A 20063-nucleotide genomic window follows, 5' to 3' on the forward strand; every position below is an offset into this window, starting at 1 on the left:
GTGCAAGTACTAATAATACAAGATTTTCAGAAACAAAATCAAAAATAGTGAGCAATAATTTTCACGCCATTTCTATTAGCAAGACCTTGTACGATACTGAAATCAAAGGAAATGTCCCTGATTTCCCTCCAGTGGTATTTTAAATTTCTCACTGAACATAATCATTGTTTTAATGTCTAACACATTTCCTGAAAGTGAAGACAAGAAACACACCCAGTTAGAAGAGTGTAACCCATCTCCGCATCAACATCAGCTCAAACTCTTCTTTTCAAACGCTTGTACAGAATAATGCTGCAAGCCATCTACTGTGAAATGCAGAGGTATTTTTGAAAGTTCAGCTCAGTAAATATATAACCTGCACTGCAAATGTTTACATAAGGATCATGGAATATTTTATATCCAATCACCCTTTTAAAATCTATTAGTTCAAGCCACTGAGTTGGCAACTAGATGGGCAAATAAACTTTGGGTATTTGCAAATCAGACACACTTGTCACAACAACCAATATCACCTACTGTGAAATTACTCACCAGCACACATTTTGAGGTGTACTTACATCGATGTATGAAGCATTGATGTAGTCTGAGAATTCTTGTCCCCTTTTCCTGGGCAGAACAACTCTGTTGAAATCATCTTAAAAACATAAAGTAAAATGAATTGGCATCAGTTCAACAGAAAGACGTGTGGAAGATATTGCCCTCCATCAGGCAATATGTACAATGACTCTTGCTCTTTCGTTAGTTCTGTGGGGGAACATGCCAACTGTGAGAATTAAAAATTGTGGAATAATATGTTTCTTATGGGTGAAGGACAGAACATTTAATTCTATGCACTTACAAAAGCATTTGAAAATAATTTTGTGCTATTGTCCAAAAAAAATGCCTCCAAGAAGTATTTTGAAATACAATGTTTAGAAAGATTGTTATGACGTTTGGATATCATAAGGCTGGATGCTGGGTCCAGTCTTTCTGTAATTGAAGTTGCACTGACGAGGCAGCTTTCCTTAATTCAGCAGGGATACATACTTCACTGTTCTACGAATTTCAACCAAGGTACTGACAACACAGGCAAATGGATAAGTACCACTGATTGTCCCATATTAATATGAAATGACATCAATTGAAAAGAACTTCCTATTCAAGGATATAAATAATGTAGTATTCCACAGTGTATTCACCTACTTAAATATAAAATCAGAAGCAATGAGTTTTCTTACAATTTAAAACCATATCCCAAAGGGACAACAATACACAGATGACAACTTAATGCATAACTAACACAACATTGCCCTTTCTTCCACACCCTCACATTCCCAATCAACCCCTTGGACTACTGCTGCAGTATCTAATGTTCTGGATATCAGCTCTTCAAGATCTTAAACATTTAATTCATTTGAGAGGTTTTCAGACTGAATGTAATCTATTTTAAAATATCTTTTCCAAGATTCCAGATCCAGTCACTCAGCGCCGAAACATCAGTAGTATAGCTTTACCTCCTGTGGACGCTACTAGATCAGCTAAGTTCCTCCAGCATCTCTATATTCCCGTCACACTGTTTTTAGATCAAAGGGATCCAATGTAGAACGCAGAATGAGAGAGGAATAAAAACTGGTTGCTACAACATTGTTCTGTTTCATTCAATACTGTGCTGGAAATCTGACAAACTATTTCACACATATGCCATTTATGCCTTCAGTGTACTTCAATGACATCAGTCCTTGTACAAAGTTCTTCATGGAACTGCGCAGTAAACTAAATCAAGCATTTCCAGAAGTGACCCTCAAATGATCGTTAGTAACATCTGTGTAAGGTAAAGCCTTTGGCATAATATTTTATTCAGGCTGACATCAAATAGACCTGATTCTTTCCCGATTCCAGATCACATTTTTAATTTTAAATTTAAATTTCGACATACGGCAATTTCAGCCCTCAAGTCCATGCCACCCAATTAGCGTACACCCCCAGTACTATTCAAACAGTGAGGGGAAACTGGAGACCCCGGGGAAAACCTATGAAGATAGGGGGAGAACTCCTTATAGACAGCGCGGGATTCGATCTCCGGTCCCAATCACTGGTGCCCAGGGCTGACTCCTGATCTCATTATTATTATCCTAGTGACTTGATACCAAGGTCCAACCCGTACCTCAGCCCTAGCACCCAGTTTATCCTCCTGGCCTCTTCATAAACCATCTTCCCCTCCCATCCCAGCTCACAATCATCATAAAACCCCAAATCCTGCTACCATCAAGCCCAACACTTGACACCACACACCAGGCCCAGGCACTCTGAGACCAAAGTACCTAAGCCTCAAAAGGCCCAAGGGATCACTCTCACTTGTCAACAGTCATAGCAGGAGGTATATTTACAATTCTGAAAAGTTGCCACACTTGTAATAAACATAGCTAAGATTCGAATGGATCCATATTCTATATGATTTTAGGTTCATCATGTTACCCTATTTGCATGCTATTAAACTGCATGGTCTAAGTATATTTTCCAAGTGTTGTTGATTAATTTCTTATTTCCTTACAGTGTTATTTTTCTGATCTTATGCCACACTTTAGATGAGACTGAAGGCAGGAGAGAGGCTCCAAATGCTGTCACAAAGCTACTTTCTAGCTCTCCCTGGGATGACTAATGCTAAACTCCTTTGGTAGAAATCACAGTCATTTTTCTGCTGCCTCTTTGTGGATTGCTCCCTGTTATTTATGCTTGCAGACTCCCTCTCACAGTGTGGTCACAATCAGGAGCTGATGTGAAAAATTGTGAACGAGAACTGATGAGAGATTTCTTTGAAGGAACGTGTCTCTAGGTAACGTTCTCCTGATGAGTAATGGGAATAATTACAATATGTCTGGAGGTTGAATAAAAGTCAAGAAATAATTCATTAATTTTAGATTTAATCACTTACAGGGAATGATCTGAAGGACCCTGGCTTTTTTCATGTTTATTGGTTTATTCCCTGTTCTCATATTGTCCTTCCTTATTCGGACTGTAGTTAACTTCTGCAGTAACAAAAAGGAATCGACATGGTCAAGGCAAAATAACGTTTAAATGACAGAAATTTTAACACATGGAATAATTAACAATGAAAATTAAAATTAATCAAAATGAACAAGAGGGACACTTAAATGTTCATAACAGAAAATAACCAAGGCCATTTTCACTGGCTGTTTCAGGCACTCGAGACTCACTGGTAGCGAAGATTGAGATTTGAGTTGAAATAATCTTATTCTGTGTTTAGTGCAAAACCTCATCCTGATAAGGATCACTTGGATTAGGAATGATCCCCCAGAGGATGGTTAGGAGGCCGAAGTCAGTTAAACTGCCACCTAACACTGATTACAGCGGTAAGGACTTGGTGAAAAAATGCCATTGTGGAGGACTTTGTGCATTAGTTAAACGTTTCTCAGCTTTTGTATGATTTAGCTTTGCATGTTTTTGCACTGACAACCAGAGAACGCTGTTTTGTTGGGTTGTACTTGTACAATCGGATGATAATAAATTTGAACTTGAGCTGTTAACTAACTACTTGAAGGTGAATTTTGTAATGCATTGGAAGTCTTTGTGGGACACTTCTTCCAGATCTTACACGTGGAAGGATGAGTAGTCGAGGTAGCTGAGGGAGTCAGTGGGTGAGTAGTGAGTGACAGAACATAGCTTGTCTCCTGAGATGGAGGCAGAAAGATCTAGAAAGGGGAGAGAAATTACCCAAGTGAATTTCAGCACAGGGTGGAGGTCAGTAGCCAAGTTGATAAAATTGATGAGTTCTGTGTGGGGGCAGAAAACAGCCCCAAAGCAATCACTGATATGCTGGAAATGGAGGACGAGTTAGAAGGGTGCTGGGGTAGATTCAGAACAAAGACTATTCCACGTGGTCAACAAAAGAGCAGGCAAGTGCCCATACCAACACCTTTGATTTGAAGGAAATATGCGGCGTCGAAAGAGAAGTTATTAAGGGCGAGAACAGGTTCTGGCAGGTAGATGACAGTGTTGGTGGAGAGAAACTGATCAGAATGTCATTTCAGGAAGAAGAAGAATGGCCTAGCTTTCTTTAGTGGCAAACTTAAGGACTCACATTAAATTCTTCTTCTAAGCCAGTGATGTCATATTTCCCTGTTTTATTTCGGAGCTTCTGTATGTGCTTCTCCAAGGAGCTCACATCAAGTTCTGTGTCCCCATACAAGAAATGTTCAAGCAAGGCTTGATAAATGAAGGAATATTGCATCTATAAAGAATAATACAATGAATAAAATCATGTTAATTAAAAACCCCCAGACAAGCTGCACAGTTTTATCCTATATTTTATTGTATCAAAGGCTATTAAATCTAGAGATAGCAAGAGAGCTATATTCAAGCCTCTTCTAAGTGAGAGTATTTAAAATGAACTGGGCTATCAGAAGTCCACAGAATGTCCTAGAAATTTCTTCTCCCTTAAACCATCATTACTGAACAGAATTCAAACAGAGGTTAGCCGGTTAGCGTAACAGTTATTGCAAAGCTGTTACAGCGTAAGTGACCCTGGTTCAAATCCAGTACTGTCTGTACATTCTTCCCACGTCTGTGTGGATTTCCTCCCACCCTTCAAAAATTTATGGGGGATGTAGGTTAATTGATGTACTGCGGTGGGGGGGGGGCGGCACGGGCTTGTGGGCCTGAAGAGTTTGTTACCATGCTGTACATCTAAATTTAAATTCAATGGAATAATGCTTACGTCAGTTTGAACAAGCTGTGGTCGTTGATTGCGAATTCGTGACACAAAACCAAAGACATCCACCCTCTTCTCTGCTTCCATCATGTCAATCATGGCATCAATAACAATGAAGGTTCCAGTTCTGCCCACCCCAGCACTGCAATTGAAAACAACGAGGAGCTTTAGGTTTCAAATATCTTCCAAGTTTCAGGAAACACCCACGTACTCTCAGAAACAATAGAATTAATTTTCAGTCTTTTGCTTCTCCTTGAAACTATTTGGAGTATTCCAAGCCCAGGGTGGGGAGAAGATGTATCACAGGCTTTCAGTATTTTATGATTAGAGAAGGGTTCATGTCCATTCAGATGGTTCCCAATTTTCTACTAGAAATTATTTTTTTCTGAGTCCCAAATTTTTCAGATCCTTGACTTGGATTAGGAATTCAAAGATGTGGATTCGAGTCCTGATTAAATGTACTGACATGTTTATATCCCACCACGCCACAAGTTTACATTATTTTCCAGCAATTACAATGCGTTGGATAGAGATTAAAAATTATGCATAGCTGAAGTTCATTTGATGTTCAAATTACATGCACGTGCAGATATAAATGTTTCCAGGATATTATAAAGAAATCAGAATTGTGTTCATTTAAGAAAAAAATCACCAAGTCAATTCCCAACCCCTTTGGTTACAAAACTATTCCAGGGGCAACCCATGGAAATTACTACACCTGTCACATGCTGACCCATTCCCACTATTTCGTGAATTAAAAATTGTACTTTGAATTGAACTTTAGTGGAACATCATCAGATTAGTGCTGCAATAACAACTTGTGCACCCAAGCAGCCACAAATGTTCAATTGAAGAAACATTTTAAAAATGAGGGAGCAAGAACATTATGCTACTTGATCAATGTGACATCAAAAAGACACACAATAGGAATTAAACTAAATTTTCAATGTTCATTATTTTGTCTATTTTGATCTTTTTGATTGCTCATTTTTCTTTCTCATTCTCTTTATCTTTCTTTCTTATTTTTTTTCTATTTATCATTCTGTATTTCTTGCTCTCTGTCATAGTTAATTCAACTAAATGGCTCTCCTCGCTCACAATATCTTTCATGGCAGTGAAGCTGCAGTGTAGCACCAGTGTGATTGGATGTTTGCTTTATCAGATTCCAGCAAAATACATATCTGGATGACTTCCCTTCTGGTCCAAAGTTAATTTCCTTACAGTGCAATTAATTAGAAAAACAATAGAATTGTTCAGTGAAAAAAGATCTCTTGACTTTTGAGATACTGTATGCTAACTTGTAACTTGGGACTGACTGCATGTACCAGCAGCTACCAATCACATCACTCAAAGAATTTTACTTCAGCTTGCAAGATGCCCGATTATCTACTTTGGAGAAAATTACAAGGTAAATATATCCACAGAAAATCTTTCTCTCATTCACTGAATGTAGGCAATGCTAGAAAGATCAGTATTTATTATTCAAGGGAATGTACTTTAGGTAGAAGGCATAAAGAAGTAGAATACTTTCTAAATGGGGAGAGAATTCAGAAAGCAGAGGTCCAAAGGGACTTAGTGCAGGATTTCCTAAAAGTTAACTTGTAGGTTGAGTCGGTAGTAAGGAAGGCAAATGCAAGGACTAGAATACAAAGGCAAAGGTGTAAGGCTTCACAAGCTGTTAGTCAGACCACATTTGGAGTATTGAGTATAGTATGAGTCCCATGTTGAGAGAAGAATGTATTGGCGATATAGAGTGTCCCAGAGGAGGTTTATAATAATGATCCCAGGGATGAAAGGATAAATGTATGAGGAATGTTTGATTTCTCAAGATCTGTACTTGCGGGAGTTTAGAAGGAACAGGGGGGAATCTCATAAATCAGAAGATTGAAAGTGCTAGATAGAGTGAACACAGAGAAGATATTTCCAGTAGTGGGAGAGTTTAGGACCAGAAGGCACGGCCTCAAAATTAAAGAATGCCCCTTCAAAAAGAGGTGAGGAGGTTTCTTCATTCAGAGGGCTATGAATCTGTGGGACTCGTTGCCACATACAGCTGTGGAGGCAAAGTTGTTTCGTATATTTAATGCAGAGATTGATAGGTCAAAGATTGTGGAGAGAAGGCACGACAATGGGATTAAAAGGGAAAATACATCAGCCATGATTTGAATGGTGGAGAAGTCTTGATGGGCTGAATGGCCTAATTCTGCTCTTGTCTTATGGTCTAAATGAGGACAAAGTGGGATGCCATCTTAAGTGGCACTTTTCACTGACATTTATTACAAACCCACCAACTCCCACACCTACCTCGACAACACTCCCTCACACCCTGTCCCCTGCAACGATTATATTCCTTTCTCCCAATTTCTCCGTCTCTGCTGCATTTGTTGCCAAGATGAGCTCTTCCAGTCCAGATCTTCCAAAATGTCTGCCTTCTTCCATAAACATGGCTTCCCCTCCATCACCATCAACCCATCCCTCACCTGCATCTCCTCCATTTCCCGCTCATCTGCTCTAACCTCCCTCACCCCCCCCCCCCACTTCAAGATGCAACAAACACAGGATATCCTTGTCTTCACCTACCACCCCACCAGCCTTTGCATCCAACATATTATCCTCCGGAATTTCTGGCACTTACAACAGGATCTCACTACCAGACTCTCCTCCCCTCCCTGCTTTCCGTAGAGACTACTCCCTCCATGACTGCCTCGTGCATTCATTTCTCCCCAACAATAGCCCCCTGGCGCCTTCCCTTGTGGTCACAGGAGGTGCCACATTTGTGCCCACACCTCCTCCTTCACCACAGTCCGGGGCCCCAAACAGGCCTTTCAAATGAAGCAGGATTGATTTACTGCATCCGGTGCTCCCTTTGTGGCCTTCTCTACATTGGAGAGACTTGGCGCAAACTGGGATTTTGCTTCGCTGAGCACCTTCGCTCCCAGTAGCCAACCATTTCAGTTCTGCGTCTCACTCGCATACTCGCGTCTGCCCATGGCCTCATGAACTATCCCACCAAGATGGAAGAACAATGCTTAATTTTCTGACTGGGCACTCTCCAACTGGATGGCATCAAAATCGACTTCTCCAGCTTCTGTTAACCTAGTCTCTATTCTCCCTCCCTCCTCTTTCCCCTGGTCTTCTTTCCCTTAACTCCACCCCCTCCCCTCCTCCCCCTGCTTGCTGCTCTGCCCTCCCTTCTCCAATGATTACCTCCTGGCTTTGCGACCACATCTCCCCCTTACCTTTTTATTTGGACTCCAACAACATTTTTCTATCCCTCGATGAAGGGCTCAAACCTGAAACGTCAGTTATCTATTTGTATCTTTATAAAGGACTGGTTAAGTTTCTCCAGCATTGTGTTATTACTGCCACCTTAAGCCATTGTAGTCTATCTAGTTTAAATTTATTGTGTTTAAGCATTATAAATTGATAGAGCTGAGTGGCCGGCATTTCAGAACGAAGCTATGAGGCAACTAAATAATATTTTTGAACTATTACAGGATGTAGATTTGGGCTGTGGGGGCTGGAGGGGGCATGGGATTCTATCATTGCATTATTTTGTGACAAGTATATAACTTTGTGTTATCTTAATATCTGGGCATTGAATATGTTTATACCCAGATGACCCAAGAAGCAAATCTAGTAATAATTTTTCAAATACTCATTCATAGAGCAACTCACAGGCTTCTTGGAAATAAATTCAGAATCCACATGATGATGCCATTGAAAGAGCTGATGAGAATCTTCTCACAGTCACTTAATCACTTGTTATGTTAATGTGGGTTCCAGTCAGGAGATTAAATCATTTATAACATTTGTCTTCACAAGGTAAGTTAATGGTGTTGACAGGTTCTTTAGATAACCTATCCATCTTGGAGAAACTCTTAAAATTCCTAAGTTTCCAGTAGCACCGGTGGCCTGACCTTTCAGGTAAGATTGTTGTCTTGTAGACTGATAATAATAGAAAAATTTAGACCAGCCTTTGACAGTACCATTCTCTGAGAAACATTTCAAGGAACGCAACAATTGCCTGAGTTGGCTGACTGCAATAGAGAAGAGCACGTCTAAAGGAAAGACTCTACTACACTTCTGAAGGCAAGAAAAACATTACGAGATTGAGGAATATTTTCATTAAACAATTGAAAAGGTTTTGGAACTGGGTTAAAGCAAGCACAATCTTGTACTGCACAAGAGGGAAGAGAGTGCTTTCTCAGACTACTTACAAATACTAAGACAGCTTCTAGTATTGATTTTTACGAAAGTAACTTCATAAAAACATAAGAACAGTTCACAGAATAAATATATAAAGTTGTGTAAATCAAATGTTCAAATTCTACGTTAGGATTAGGGGAAGGTACAAAAATCTGACAGATCTAAAGTCTCCTCATAAAAGTAAAACTGAAAGGATATTCAGCGATGGATTTTCCTTCAAAGAGTCTGTGCCTAAACGATGTAGTTACTGAAACTTTAATAGAGCTGGAGTTTACACATTTTGTTACTGCTGTAATGAAATACCTTGTTGTATATCAGAAGAACTCAATTGGATAGCCCAGAAAAGAAAGACAGGGATATAGACGCCTGATAAGCCCACAGCCATTCTGATACAGGGAGCAGAACTACTTCATACTACTGCCTGCTTTTTTCCCCCCGATGATTTCAGCTCACACATGTCATGAAATGGAAGGATGTATCAGCAAGTAAGCAATGTTGAGAGTTGAGAGTCCGATTTAAAGCGAGCCGGCACCTCTTGTGCAGGAGGCATACTGGAGTGATTGGAAGGTTCTAGAGATTTGACATTAGATGGGCAAAAATTCTTCTGCCTTCTTCCCATAATCCTTGATTCCCTTTCCTAATCAACATCCTGTCTCCGTCTTAAATATACCCAATGACTTGGCCTCCACATTCCATAGACATCACCCACTGGGCAAAGAAATTCCTCCTCTATTCTAAAGGGGTCTTTTTGTATTCTAAGGCTGTCCCAGACTCCCCCATCAGAGGAAGCATTCTCTCCACATCCACTCACTCCAGTCCTTTGAGTATTTGATAGGTTTACGAGATCTGTCCTCATTCTTCTAAACTCCTGTGAGTACAGTCCCCAGAGCCATGCAACATTTCTCATATATTTCTCATTCTCGTGAACTTCCAATGCCAACACGTCCTTCCTTAGATAAGGAATCCAAAATTGCTGCAAATTTAGTCCGATCAATGACTTGTAAAGCCTCAACGTCACATCTTTAGTTTTATATGCTATCTCCCTCAAAATGAATCTTTCCACCGACTCTTTCTGCAAGATAACCTTTAGGGAACCGTGCACAAAGTCTCCCAGATCTCTCACTGCATCTCTGATTTTTGAACTCATTGGCCATTTAGAGTATAATCTACACTTTTATTCCCTCCACCAAAGTGCATGATAATACACCTCCGCACCGCATTCAATCTGCCACTTCTTTGCCCAGTTTCCTAACCTGTCTTAAATCCTTCTGCAGACTTGGTGCTTCCTCAACACCACCTGCCCTCCTCCTAAATTGGCATCATGTATAAACGTGGCCACAAAGCCATCAATCCCCTCATCCATAATATTGATATATAGAGGGTAAAAAGGCGGATTCAGAACCGAGCCCAGTGGAAAACCACTCCTCCCTGTTAGCCAAACAGAAAAGGCCCCTTTTATCCCACTCTCTCCCTCCTGTCAATCTTCTATACATGGAAATATCTTTCGGTGACATCCTGGGCTCTAAACTTGCTGAGCAGCCTAATGTGAGGCACCCTAAATAAACAACATCCACTGAGTCTCCTTTGTCTACCCTTCCAGTCATTTCCTCAAATAATTTTTATGGCTTTGTCAGGCAAGATTTCCTCTCAAGGAAACCTTGCTGATTTTTGCCCCGAATCCTCAACCTTAATAATCGATTCTAACATCTCGTCAACCACCGAAGTCAGGTTAACCAGCCTATAATTAGCTGTTTTGTCTCCTTCCCTTCTTAAAGAGTTACCAGAAAAATCTGTGTTACCGAAACATTTTGGACAACACTTATTGAATGATTCCCTCTCAATTGGAGGAGGAGATGCTGTAACAAGAAGCAACCATGTGTAGGGGCTGAAACCAGAGAAGATAATGGCATCCTAATACATAATCATCTTCTGCACATCCCAGCTGTTCACTGCAGCCATGGCAACACCCCTTGTATTCCCCAGGATGCTACTATCTAATGTTTTCTTTTTTGACTCTTTCTCTATTCAGATGCCCAAGAATCCGAAGCTGCTCAGGCAGCCGAGGTAAAAAAGCACGAAGATTGTAGTGGTGAAGGCACACATCAATCTATTTCAGGATTATGGCTACCAGATTAGAAATGAGAAACGTAGAGGAAAGGAAATTGACAGCACGACTCGTGGTGATTCTCAGAGGTTCTTTTAATTGAAGAGAACTGAGTAATTGAGGGAGATAAGCCCTTGGCGCACCCGTTGTCCACTTACACCTCAACTCAGATGGGCTGAAGGCTGAGTTGATAATATTGAACAGCAACCTGGTTCAGAAAAAAAAAGCGGTATAATTTCGAGCACGTTGTTAATTAAACTGCATCGTTTGGTAGCCAGTCTGTTTCGTGTTATGCTCTAAATAATCATTAGTCATTTCCTGCTTTTGAACAAGCAGGAAATTGTAGGCTGGAGAGAACAGCAGAGCATTTTGTATCAATGCACTTCGTAACATGGTGACAAATTGCTGCTTAAGTAATTAAGCAACATTGAAAGAGACTAAACGATACATGGATCATGGTAAAATGGTAAAATAAACACAGTAATTACCTGCAGTGAACCACAATAGGTCCTGAATAGGAAGGATTCAATGCTTTAACCTTCTTCAGAAATTTAAGCATCCCAATGGGTGCAAACGGCACGCCAAAGTCAGGCCAGCTGGTGAAGTGAAGCTGTGTCACTAATCTCGGAGCTTTGTTGCCAGAGGATTGCTGTAATAAATGCCATGAAGATTTTAAAATTGTAACTTCACAAAATCAAATACAATTCTGAACATTTCTGATAATTAAGGCAGCACGGTTATTTTAGCAGTTAGCGCAATGCTGTTATGGCGCCAGTAACCGGGACTGGGGTTTGAATCATGCACTGTCTGTAAGGAGTCTGTGCATTCTCCCTGGGTCTGCGTGGGGTTCGTCCAGGTCCAGGTGCTCCCGTTTCCTCCCACCCTTCAAAATGTACTGCAGATTGTAGAATTGAACAGCGCAAGTTTGTCGGCTGAAAGGGCCTGTTATTGTGCTGTTATGGCTCAGATTGTGATTCTTTCAGAAATAGCACCAATCCACACCTGTCTCAGAAAAGTTCAAGACTGATTAAAGTTGAAAACTTGCTTGTTTTGTAAATGCAGTGATAAAATGTCTCCCTTCACCCAATGGGGAGGATGTGGTGAAATGAATACAGAGAGAAAGGTTCAACCTCTGCTGTGCAAGCCAGCAAATTATCAAGAAGAAGAAAAGCACAAAAGTCGAAGATTTTGGAACCTTGAGCAAACTATGAGATGCCAGAGGATCTCTGGAGGACAGGCTCCTTCCATGGGGAGAAATGGTCAGTTAAAGTTTCTGGTCAGGACTTTTTAAATCAATAACAGTTTTGATAAAGGACTTCATCTCAAAATGTTGACTGATCATATTTACCCATGGATGGTTTTTGACATCACATAAAACCCTGAGATTCTTTTTCCTGTGGACGAGGCAGAATTACCACTTATTGACACTGCAAAAATAAAACTGACACATGTCAACAAATAAAAAAATGTAAACAAACTGTGCAATGCAAAGAGAGAGAGAGAAAATCAATAAGAGTCCTTAAATAAGACCCTGATTGAGTTTGTTGTTGAGGAGTCTGAGGTTGGAGGGGTAGCAGCTGTTCCCGAACCTGATGGTGTGAGTCTTGGTGACATCAATACCTCTTTCCTGATGGGAGCAGTGAGAACAGAGTGGGTGCTGGGTGGTATGGATCCTTGATGATTGCTGCTGCTCCCCGAAGGCAGTGTTCCTTGGAGATGTTCTTGATGGTGGTGAAGTTTTTACTGTGATGTCCTGGGCAATGTCCATTACCTTTTGCAGGGCTTTATGTTCAGGCGCAATGCTGTCCCCATACCAGACCATGATGCAGTCGGTCAGCACACTTTTCACCATACATCTGTCAAAATTTTCCAGGGATTCCAATGACATGCCAAATATCCACAACCTCCTGAGGAACTAGAGCTGCTGACGTGCTTTCTTCACAATGCCATTGTTGTGTTGGGTCCAGGAAATACCCTCTGAGATAATGACTCCAAAGAGCTTAAATTTGCTCACTCTCTCCACCTCTGAACCCCTAATGATCATTGGATTGCACACCTCTGGTTTTTCTTTCCTTGGTTTGGTGACATTGAGTGCAAGGTGGTTGTTGGTATACCATTCAGCCAAGTTTTCAATTTCCCTCCTGTGTGCTGACTCATTGCCCCTTTATATTACAACCCATTAACATGGTATCGTCAGCGAATTTGTAGATGGTGTTGTTCAACTGAGCCACACAGTTGATGGTGTATAGCGAGTAGAACAGAGGGCTAAGAATGCAGCCCTGTGGTGCACTGGTACTGATGGAGGTTGTGGAGGAGATGTGGTCTCTCAACCTCACCAACAGGGAGAGAGATCTATCTCACTACCTCAATGACCCATCTGCATGACATTATGTGCATGGTTTGTTTTAATTTATTATAGAACATGAAGAAAAATTTTCTATCCTCTGTGCTTGGTCTGTTAGATGTTCAAATTTAACTGCAGCAAACTTTTGAGACAAATCTCATCCATTTTCTTGGCTGGTTTTGAAAGTGAAAACAAGTACGTCACCAGATTTGTGATAGATATAAAGTACATTCACAATATTAAATTTATGTGTTGTCAGACAAACTAAAAATAATCTAAACTTGATTGTATTTCTCCCCAGAGACTAAAGATATTTATCTGGTTGAATGAGTAGCCAAGTAAAAGCACATCTTCAGCATTGAGCAAAGAGGCCATCATTCATATATGATAATAAAGTGTGGAAAGGGAAAATACTTAACTGCTGCTCAATCGTCATAAACCTAATAGATCTTTTATCCCAGTTTGTGCACTGAGAGATAATTTGATGAAAACAATGAGATGCTGGAGGAGTTCAGCAGGTCAAACATTATCCATGGGTAAATATGATCAGTCAACATTTTGAGATGAAGTCCTTTATCAAAACTGTTATTGATTTAAAAAGTCCTGACCAGAAACTTTAACTGACCATTTCTCCCCATGGAAGGAGCCTGTCCTCCAGAGATCCTCTGGCATCTCATAGTTTGCTCAAGGTTCCAAAATCTTCGACTTTTGTGCTTTTCTTCTTCTTGATAATTTGCTGGCTTGCACAGCAGGGGTTGAACCTTTCTCCCTGTATTCATTTCACCACATCCTCCCCATTGGGTGAAGGGAGACATTTTATCACTGCATTTATAAAACAAGCAAGTTTTCAACTTTAATCAGTCTTGAACTTTTCTGAGACAGGTGTGGATTGGTGCTATTTCTGAAAGAATCACAATCTGAGCCATAACAGCACAATAACAGGGCCCTTTCAGCCGACAAACTTGCGCTGTTCAATTATCTAACAATCAAGCTGAAATCTGAAATGAAGAAACCCTTAAAGATTTATTCTATAATGTACATGTATATTATGCAGCATTACAACATTTTCAGATTAATATTTTTAATAGGGTTAAACACAGATCTTTCTGAGAACTAAAATTGATCCCTGGGGTTATAGAACGTTCCTGAAGGTAGTCAAAATATCTGTTGAAAACAAAATAAAGGGATAATGGTCAAATACTGTGCTGAAAAGCAAATGAATGAGTGAGATCATTTCTTCCCTGTAAAGTTCAAAAAAGTGGAGGGAAGACTGGAGAATACTTGCATTTTGTATGGTGAATTTGCGGATGGTGTAATCCACAAGCACTGTGACATCTTCCACAGAGACCCGTATTGCCCCATACGTCCATAAACCCTGATCAGGCCAGTATTTAAAACACTTCTCCTGCAGGAATAATAAAATAATTAGTCTTTATTAGGAGATGAGAAACCAATGAAATGATTTAAATTATTTTCTACAGTACAAAATCTACTTTAGAGTGTTTTTTGTTTATGTATCAGGGGTTTACAAATGACACTCTCTATCACACTGCAAAATAAAAATAATGATTACAGCATTGATATGACAAATCATAATTTTATAATCTAGTAATGTACTATACTATAATCATTTTAAATTTTCAAGAATGAATTAGTGTTGGTCAATTTATAGCACAATTAAACTCACCTGGTAAAGATAAAGTTATTGTAAATGACCTAAGCTTTGACGTTTTGTGCTTGAGCCTTTCATCAAGGCAAGAGGAAAATGTGGGCAGACAGATGTCCATATCTTGATGAAGGACTCAGGCCCAAAAAGTTGGTTATGTATCTTTAACACCCAACCCCAACCCACCAATTTTCCCCTGCAGCCGCTGCAACCGTGTCTGCCTGTCCCGCGTCGGACTTGTCAGCCACAAACGAGCCTGCAGCTGACGTGGACTTTTACCCCCTCCATAAATCTTCGTCCGCGAAGCCAAGCCAAAGAAGATAAAGTCTACCATTTGACCCACTGAGATTGTCCAGTGCTGTGCTTTTACTTCAACCACGGTGTCTGCAGACTTTTGTGTTTGACTTCTAAACTCTTCTTGCACCAGCCACAGATTTTGTTCCTGTTGTTCATATTGTTTGATCCCCTGGCTGCCTTATAGGTTCAATTTTGCTGTTTAATGCATGCACTTGCAGCTGATATTAACAAATGCTAGAAGTGTGCAGAGAAGGCACATAGTGGCACTAATTTTATGCGTGGGTTGCTATTTTGGAGTTTAAATGTCCAATCTCTCAGAAGCAGGAAGGGTTGCAATCCGTCCATCACTCTAATCGTGCTTTTCAAAAGGATCAGCAATATTAATGTTGTTCAGGTGTCAATCGATCAAAATAGTTGCTGCTATGACAATAAATGTTTGGGGAAAAAGTTTGAAAACCACTGTTTTAATCATCCCTCATTGACTCGTTATGTGCACGGTTTCATAGCTCCAAAGGAAATGGACCAATGACAATTTTTCTCAAGCAAAAGATTTCAGTAACAATGGGGTCTAGATCAATGATTTTCAACCTTCCCTTCCCTCTCACATCCCTTACTAATCACAGAGCACCGATGGCCTAGGGATGACTTAAAGTGGTGTGTAAGTGGAAAGAAAATGGTTAAGAACCACTGATCTAGAAGCTTCTTAAATGCTACCATGACTGTGTCGGCTTCCACTCCTACTCCTGGCTGCTTGTTCCAGGCACTGTCGTGTGTATTCACACAAAAAAAATACATACTCAGTGGAGGCTTGACTAGATTTGGCAAAACTCTCTGTTATTGTTGATTAGATTTAAATATTGAAGGTTCAAGAAAATCTAATATTGGCCAGGGTTGAATACTTTGCAATGTTAGCTTTGTATTGTCCATGTAACTGATCAGATTGGAAATTTAAATAAAAGTTTGTTCAATTTTTTCCAGAATCAAAGTAAAGCATGTAATGGACTGTTTTCAATGTGCAGCCAGGAATCATGAAGCAACTGGTGGCCTGAACTGAGCCTGATAAAGTTATTGTTTTCCTTTTTTTCCTTCCCCTCCAAAATTCAATCTAAAAATATTTGACTTCATAGTAGAAGATGCTTAATTAGATTATAGCATTACTGGTCAATACTGGGAGATTGAAAACTTGGCTGAATGGTGCACCAACAACAACCTCACACTCCATGTCACCAAAACCAAGGATTTCAGGAAAGGAAAGCCAAAGGTTTACAATCGAGTGGTCATTGGGGGATCACGGGTGGGGAGAGTGAGCAAATTTAAGTTCTTGGGAGTCACTAACTCAGAGGATCTTTCCTGGACCCAATACACTAATAGCATCGTGAAGAAAGCAAGTCAGCACCTCTACTTTCTCAGGAGTTTGCATAGGTTTGGAATGACACCAGAAACCCTGGCAAATTTCTACAGAGGTGTGGTGGAAAGTGTGATTGGCTGCATTACAGTCTGGTATGGAGACACCAGTAGCCTGAGCGTAAAGCCCAGGACATCACTGGCAAAACCCTCCCCACTATCGAGAACATCTACAGGGAACCCTGCCGTAGGAGAGCAGCAGCAATCATCAAGGATCCACACCACCCATCATACGCTCTGTCTGTTCTCACTGCTGCCATCAGGAAAGAGGTCTAGGTGCCACAAGAGTCTCACCACCAGGTTCAGGAACAGCTGCTACCCCTCCACCATCAGACTCCTCAATGACAAATACAATTAGAGACTCATTTAAGGGACTCTTACTTGATCTTCTCTCTGTATTGCACAGTTGGTTTGTTCACAATTCATCATCTACTTACAGTTCTTTATTTGTTTACATGTATATGCTGTGTACAGTTCATTTTTGCATACAATAACTGGTAATTCTGCCTCGCCCACAGAAAAAAGAATCTCTGGATGGTATGTGATGTCATGTATGCATATTGACAGGAAATCTGAATTAATAAGAAAAGCTGATCCTGTTCCTGTGAAAAATGCTCAGCTTTTATTCACTTGGATTCCATGGCTGTACTTAAAAAAATTTTTTGCAGGTGCTTCTATTGTCTTTGTTAACAAAGAATGTTAACCAAATTTGTCTGGTTTTTCATATATTGTGTTTGAAGCAATTTTCTTAATTGGCTAGAATAAAAATGAAATACAAGGTAAAAATACATAACCGATGTTTTGGACTTTAGCCCTTCATCAAAGTTTGAGAAAATGCCAATATAAGCCTCTTTTCCTCTGGCACCTTGTCCCGGGAATTAACTGGGACAAGGACCAGTGGAAAAAGAAAACTGACAAATGATGTCTTTTCACACCAGGGATTAACCACCTCGACCCCCTCTCATATCCCTGGTGTCAGCTGACACTGATAAAAGGGACAGCAGAAAGTCACCAGTTTCCAGTTGAAGGTAGAACACTCCGATCCCTGGTGATGTGTTGTGGCCCAGTAGAAATGTCACAAAGGGCTTCCTATCCTGGGACACCATACAGCCAATTAACTGGGATGCCAGTGGAAAAGGGGCTAGACTTTGATGAAGGGCTCAAGCCTGAAATGGCGGTTATGTACATAAGGTACACTGACTTGCTGAGCTTCTCCAGCATTTTATGTTTTTACTGGAGTGTTAGGAGAACAGTCAATTATATCTGAAGTACTTTATTGGAACTCCAGTTCAAGCTGCTTTCAGGCATTAGTTTCCTCTCTGGCTTTTGAAGGAATGAATTGAGAATAATATTTGAAGTGTAGTAGGAACAAATTGTTCTGTAAAATTATTGTGTCTTCTATGGATGGGTACTACATGAACCTGGCTGTACTTAGATTTTCCCTCCGATTCTGAAGGTCATTCTGATGTCTCCAAATGTTTTTCTTGTTTAACTCCTCCCATTCAAAGTTGGCACAATAAACCCATATATGGTCCCAGACATACCTAGTTTGATTAGTTTCACTCACACCTGCTCCTCACTTTTCGCTCCAGTCTCTAATGATCTTGTCCAACAATTAGTGATGGCACCTTTATCCTTAGTTTATCTATATTACTTATTTAAGTTCTACAAATAATTTGATAGTTCCGATAATGTGCAGCTACCACACCATTGCAGAAGTTTGATAAAAATCGATAAGCTGGAATCTTGTCAATTTTATGAGAAATTCAATAAAAATATCTGATAAGGAATATTTTAGTAAGCTGGTTTATCAGTGAAAGTATCAAATGAATAATCTTCAGTTTTACACGTCGTATATCTTCCTCAAACCAAGAAGTGTTCAAAGCAGTTGTCATATTGCAGATGACAATGTAGTTTTTGTATATTCACGTACTCACCTCCTTTTTCTCTTTAACATTTGTTAACATAACAATGGTGGCAGATTTCTGTTCCCATATCATTCGCCAGTAATCTGCTACAGTCTCTTCTTTGGGACCTTTCGGGAATACAGATAGAACTGAGTGCCTGCTTCAGAAATAATTCTGAATAAAAGATACGGGAACAAAGCATTGTCCCTTTGCTTCATATTATTCTTACATGATCCAGTTTCGAATGAAATGGTGGCCAACCATACATTACTGAGAAAAGCCACATCAAGCAACTTCCTTAAACGTATAATTTGCTAAATAAACTGTGCACTGTTTTAGACAACTTACAGCCACATTTTGTTTGCTTGGTTGTGTGATTTTCCAGTCCATAAAATAAAGAGATCAACTGTATAGTTGTTGAGGAAGTGTGAGCAATTCGATGAGGAAGCCTGGAGACTGGGGTTCAGTTGCTGAAAGAGGCCAGGCCAAGTTTGAAAATGTCTTTACATGGCATAGGTTTGCTCATTTAAAATTGAGTTGCTGGAGAGGCCAACAGCTACTGATGCATCTCTGCTTCCCCTAATAATGAAATGCTCTTTCAGTGGTTTTGAGAATAGGGATGTAGGCTAGACCAGTATATTGACTGGTTGCAGTCCATTTTAGTTACCATTCAAATAGGGTGCAATCCTGAAGTCAGGGGCAGAGCACAGATATGTTGAGGAGAGAGATGGCATGCATTTCTCAACTGACCCGTCATCTTTACATGAGGTTAACCACTATGATCCCATTCTAAATCCATTATTTTCTCAAATCATCAACTGTTTTAATCAATGAGGAGGAGATATTGCTCGTTCACATTGATTGGGCTCTGTCATCGAGGAATTCAAGGATCCAGTTGCAAAGTGAAGAAGAGTCCCAGACCCCTGATTTTGATGATCAGTTTAGATGGTGGAATGGTATTAAATGTTATGGTCAGCAAGAAAATTCTGCCATTCTGAGAAAAACTGTAGATTTTGAAATATCTTCAATGGAGACTCTTCAACACACTTCTAGGTTCCAACAAAAAGTTAGGGTTAGGGCTAGTCTGGCTGACTAACCATTCTCAAAATTCCAGGGACAAAATCCTATTAGACTGATATATCCTTTATAGTGTTATCAACTTATCCATGAAATAATACTTTCTTGAATAAAAAGCTGCATATGTGTACACACACACACACATCATCAATAGATTAATAATCAAACACTGATAGTAACCTCTACATATAGAAAGATAGATAGATTCCAGCAGAGCCTCAAATCACCCGGGGGAACAATTAATGTAGTAGTTTGCACATCCCTATTACTGCACCAGAGACCTGGAATCGAATCTTGCGCTGTCTGAAGGGAATTTATATGTTCTCCTTGTATCTGTGTGTTTTCTTCTG

General features: G+C 40.1%; 1 protein-coding gene across 6 annotated transcripts in view; it reads right to left on the bottom strand.

The window, feature by feature from the left end:
• ptprea (protein tyrosine phosphatase receptor type Ea) overlaps nucleotides 1-20063 on the bottom strand; it is a 58824-nt gene that overhangs the window by 16766 nt on the left and 21995 nt on the right. For all 6 annotated transcript variants that reach the window (XM_069899658.1, XM_069899657.1, XM_069899660.1 and 3 more), the window contains 7 exons: nucleotides 18667-18764; nucleotides 14648-14767; nucleotides 11507-11667; nucleotides 4715-4850; nucleotides 4079-4228; nucleotides 2912-3005; nucleotides 558-634 (listed from right to left, as the gene is read on the bottom strand). In XM_069899658.1, coding sequence (XP_069755759.1) covers nucleotides 558-634; nucleotides 2912-3005; nucleotides 4079-4228; nucleotides 4715-4850; nucleotides 11507-11667; nucleotides 14648-14767; nucleotides 18667-18764 — 836 coding nt within the window. The remainder of the gene's footprint in view (nucleotides 1-557; nucleotides 635-2911; nucleotides 3006-4078; nucleotides 4229-4714; nucleotides 4851-11506; nucleotides 11668-14647; nucleotides 14768-18666; nucleotides 18765-20063) is intronic.

This window comes from Narcine bancroftii, chromosome 10, assembly GCF_036971445.1.
Source record: "Narcine bancroftii isolate sNarBan1 chromosome 10, sNarBan1.hap1, whole genome shotgun sequence".
Classification (NCBI taxonomy): Eukaryota; Metazoa; Chordata; class Chondrichthyes; order Torpediniformes; family Narcinidae; genus Narcine; species Narcine bancroftii.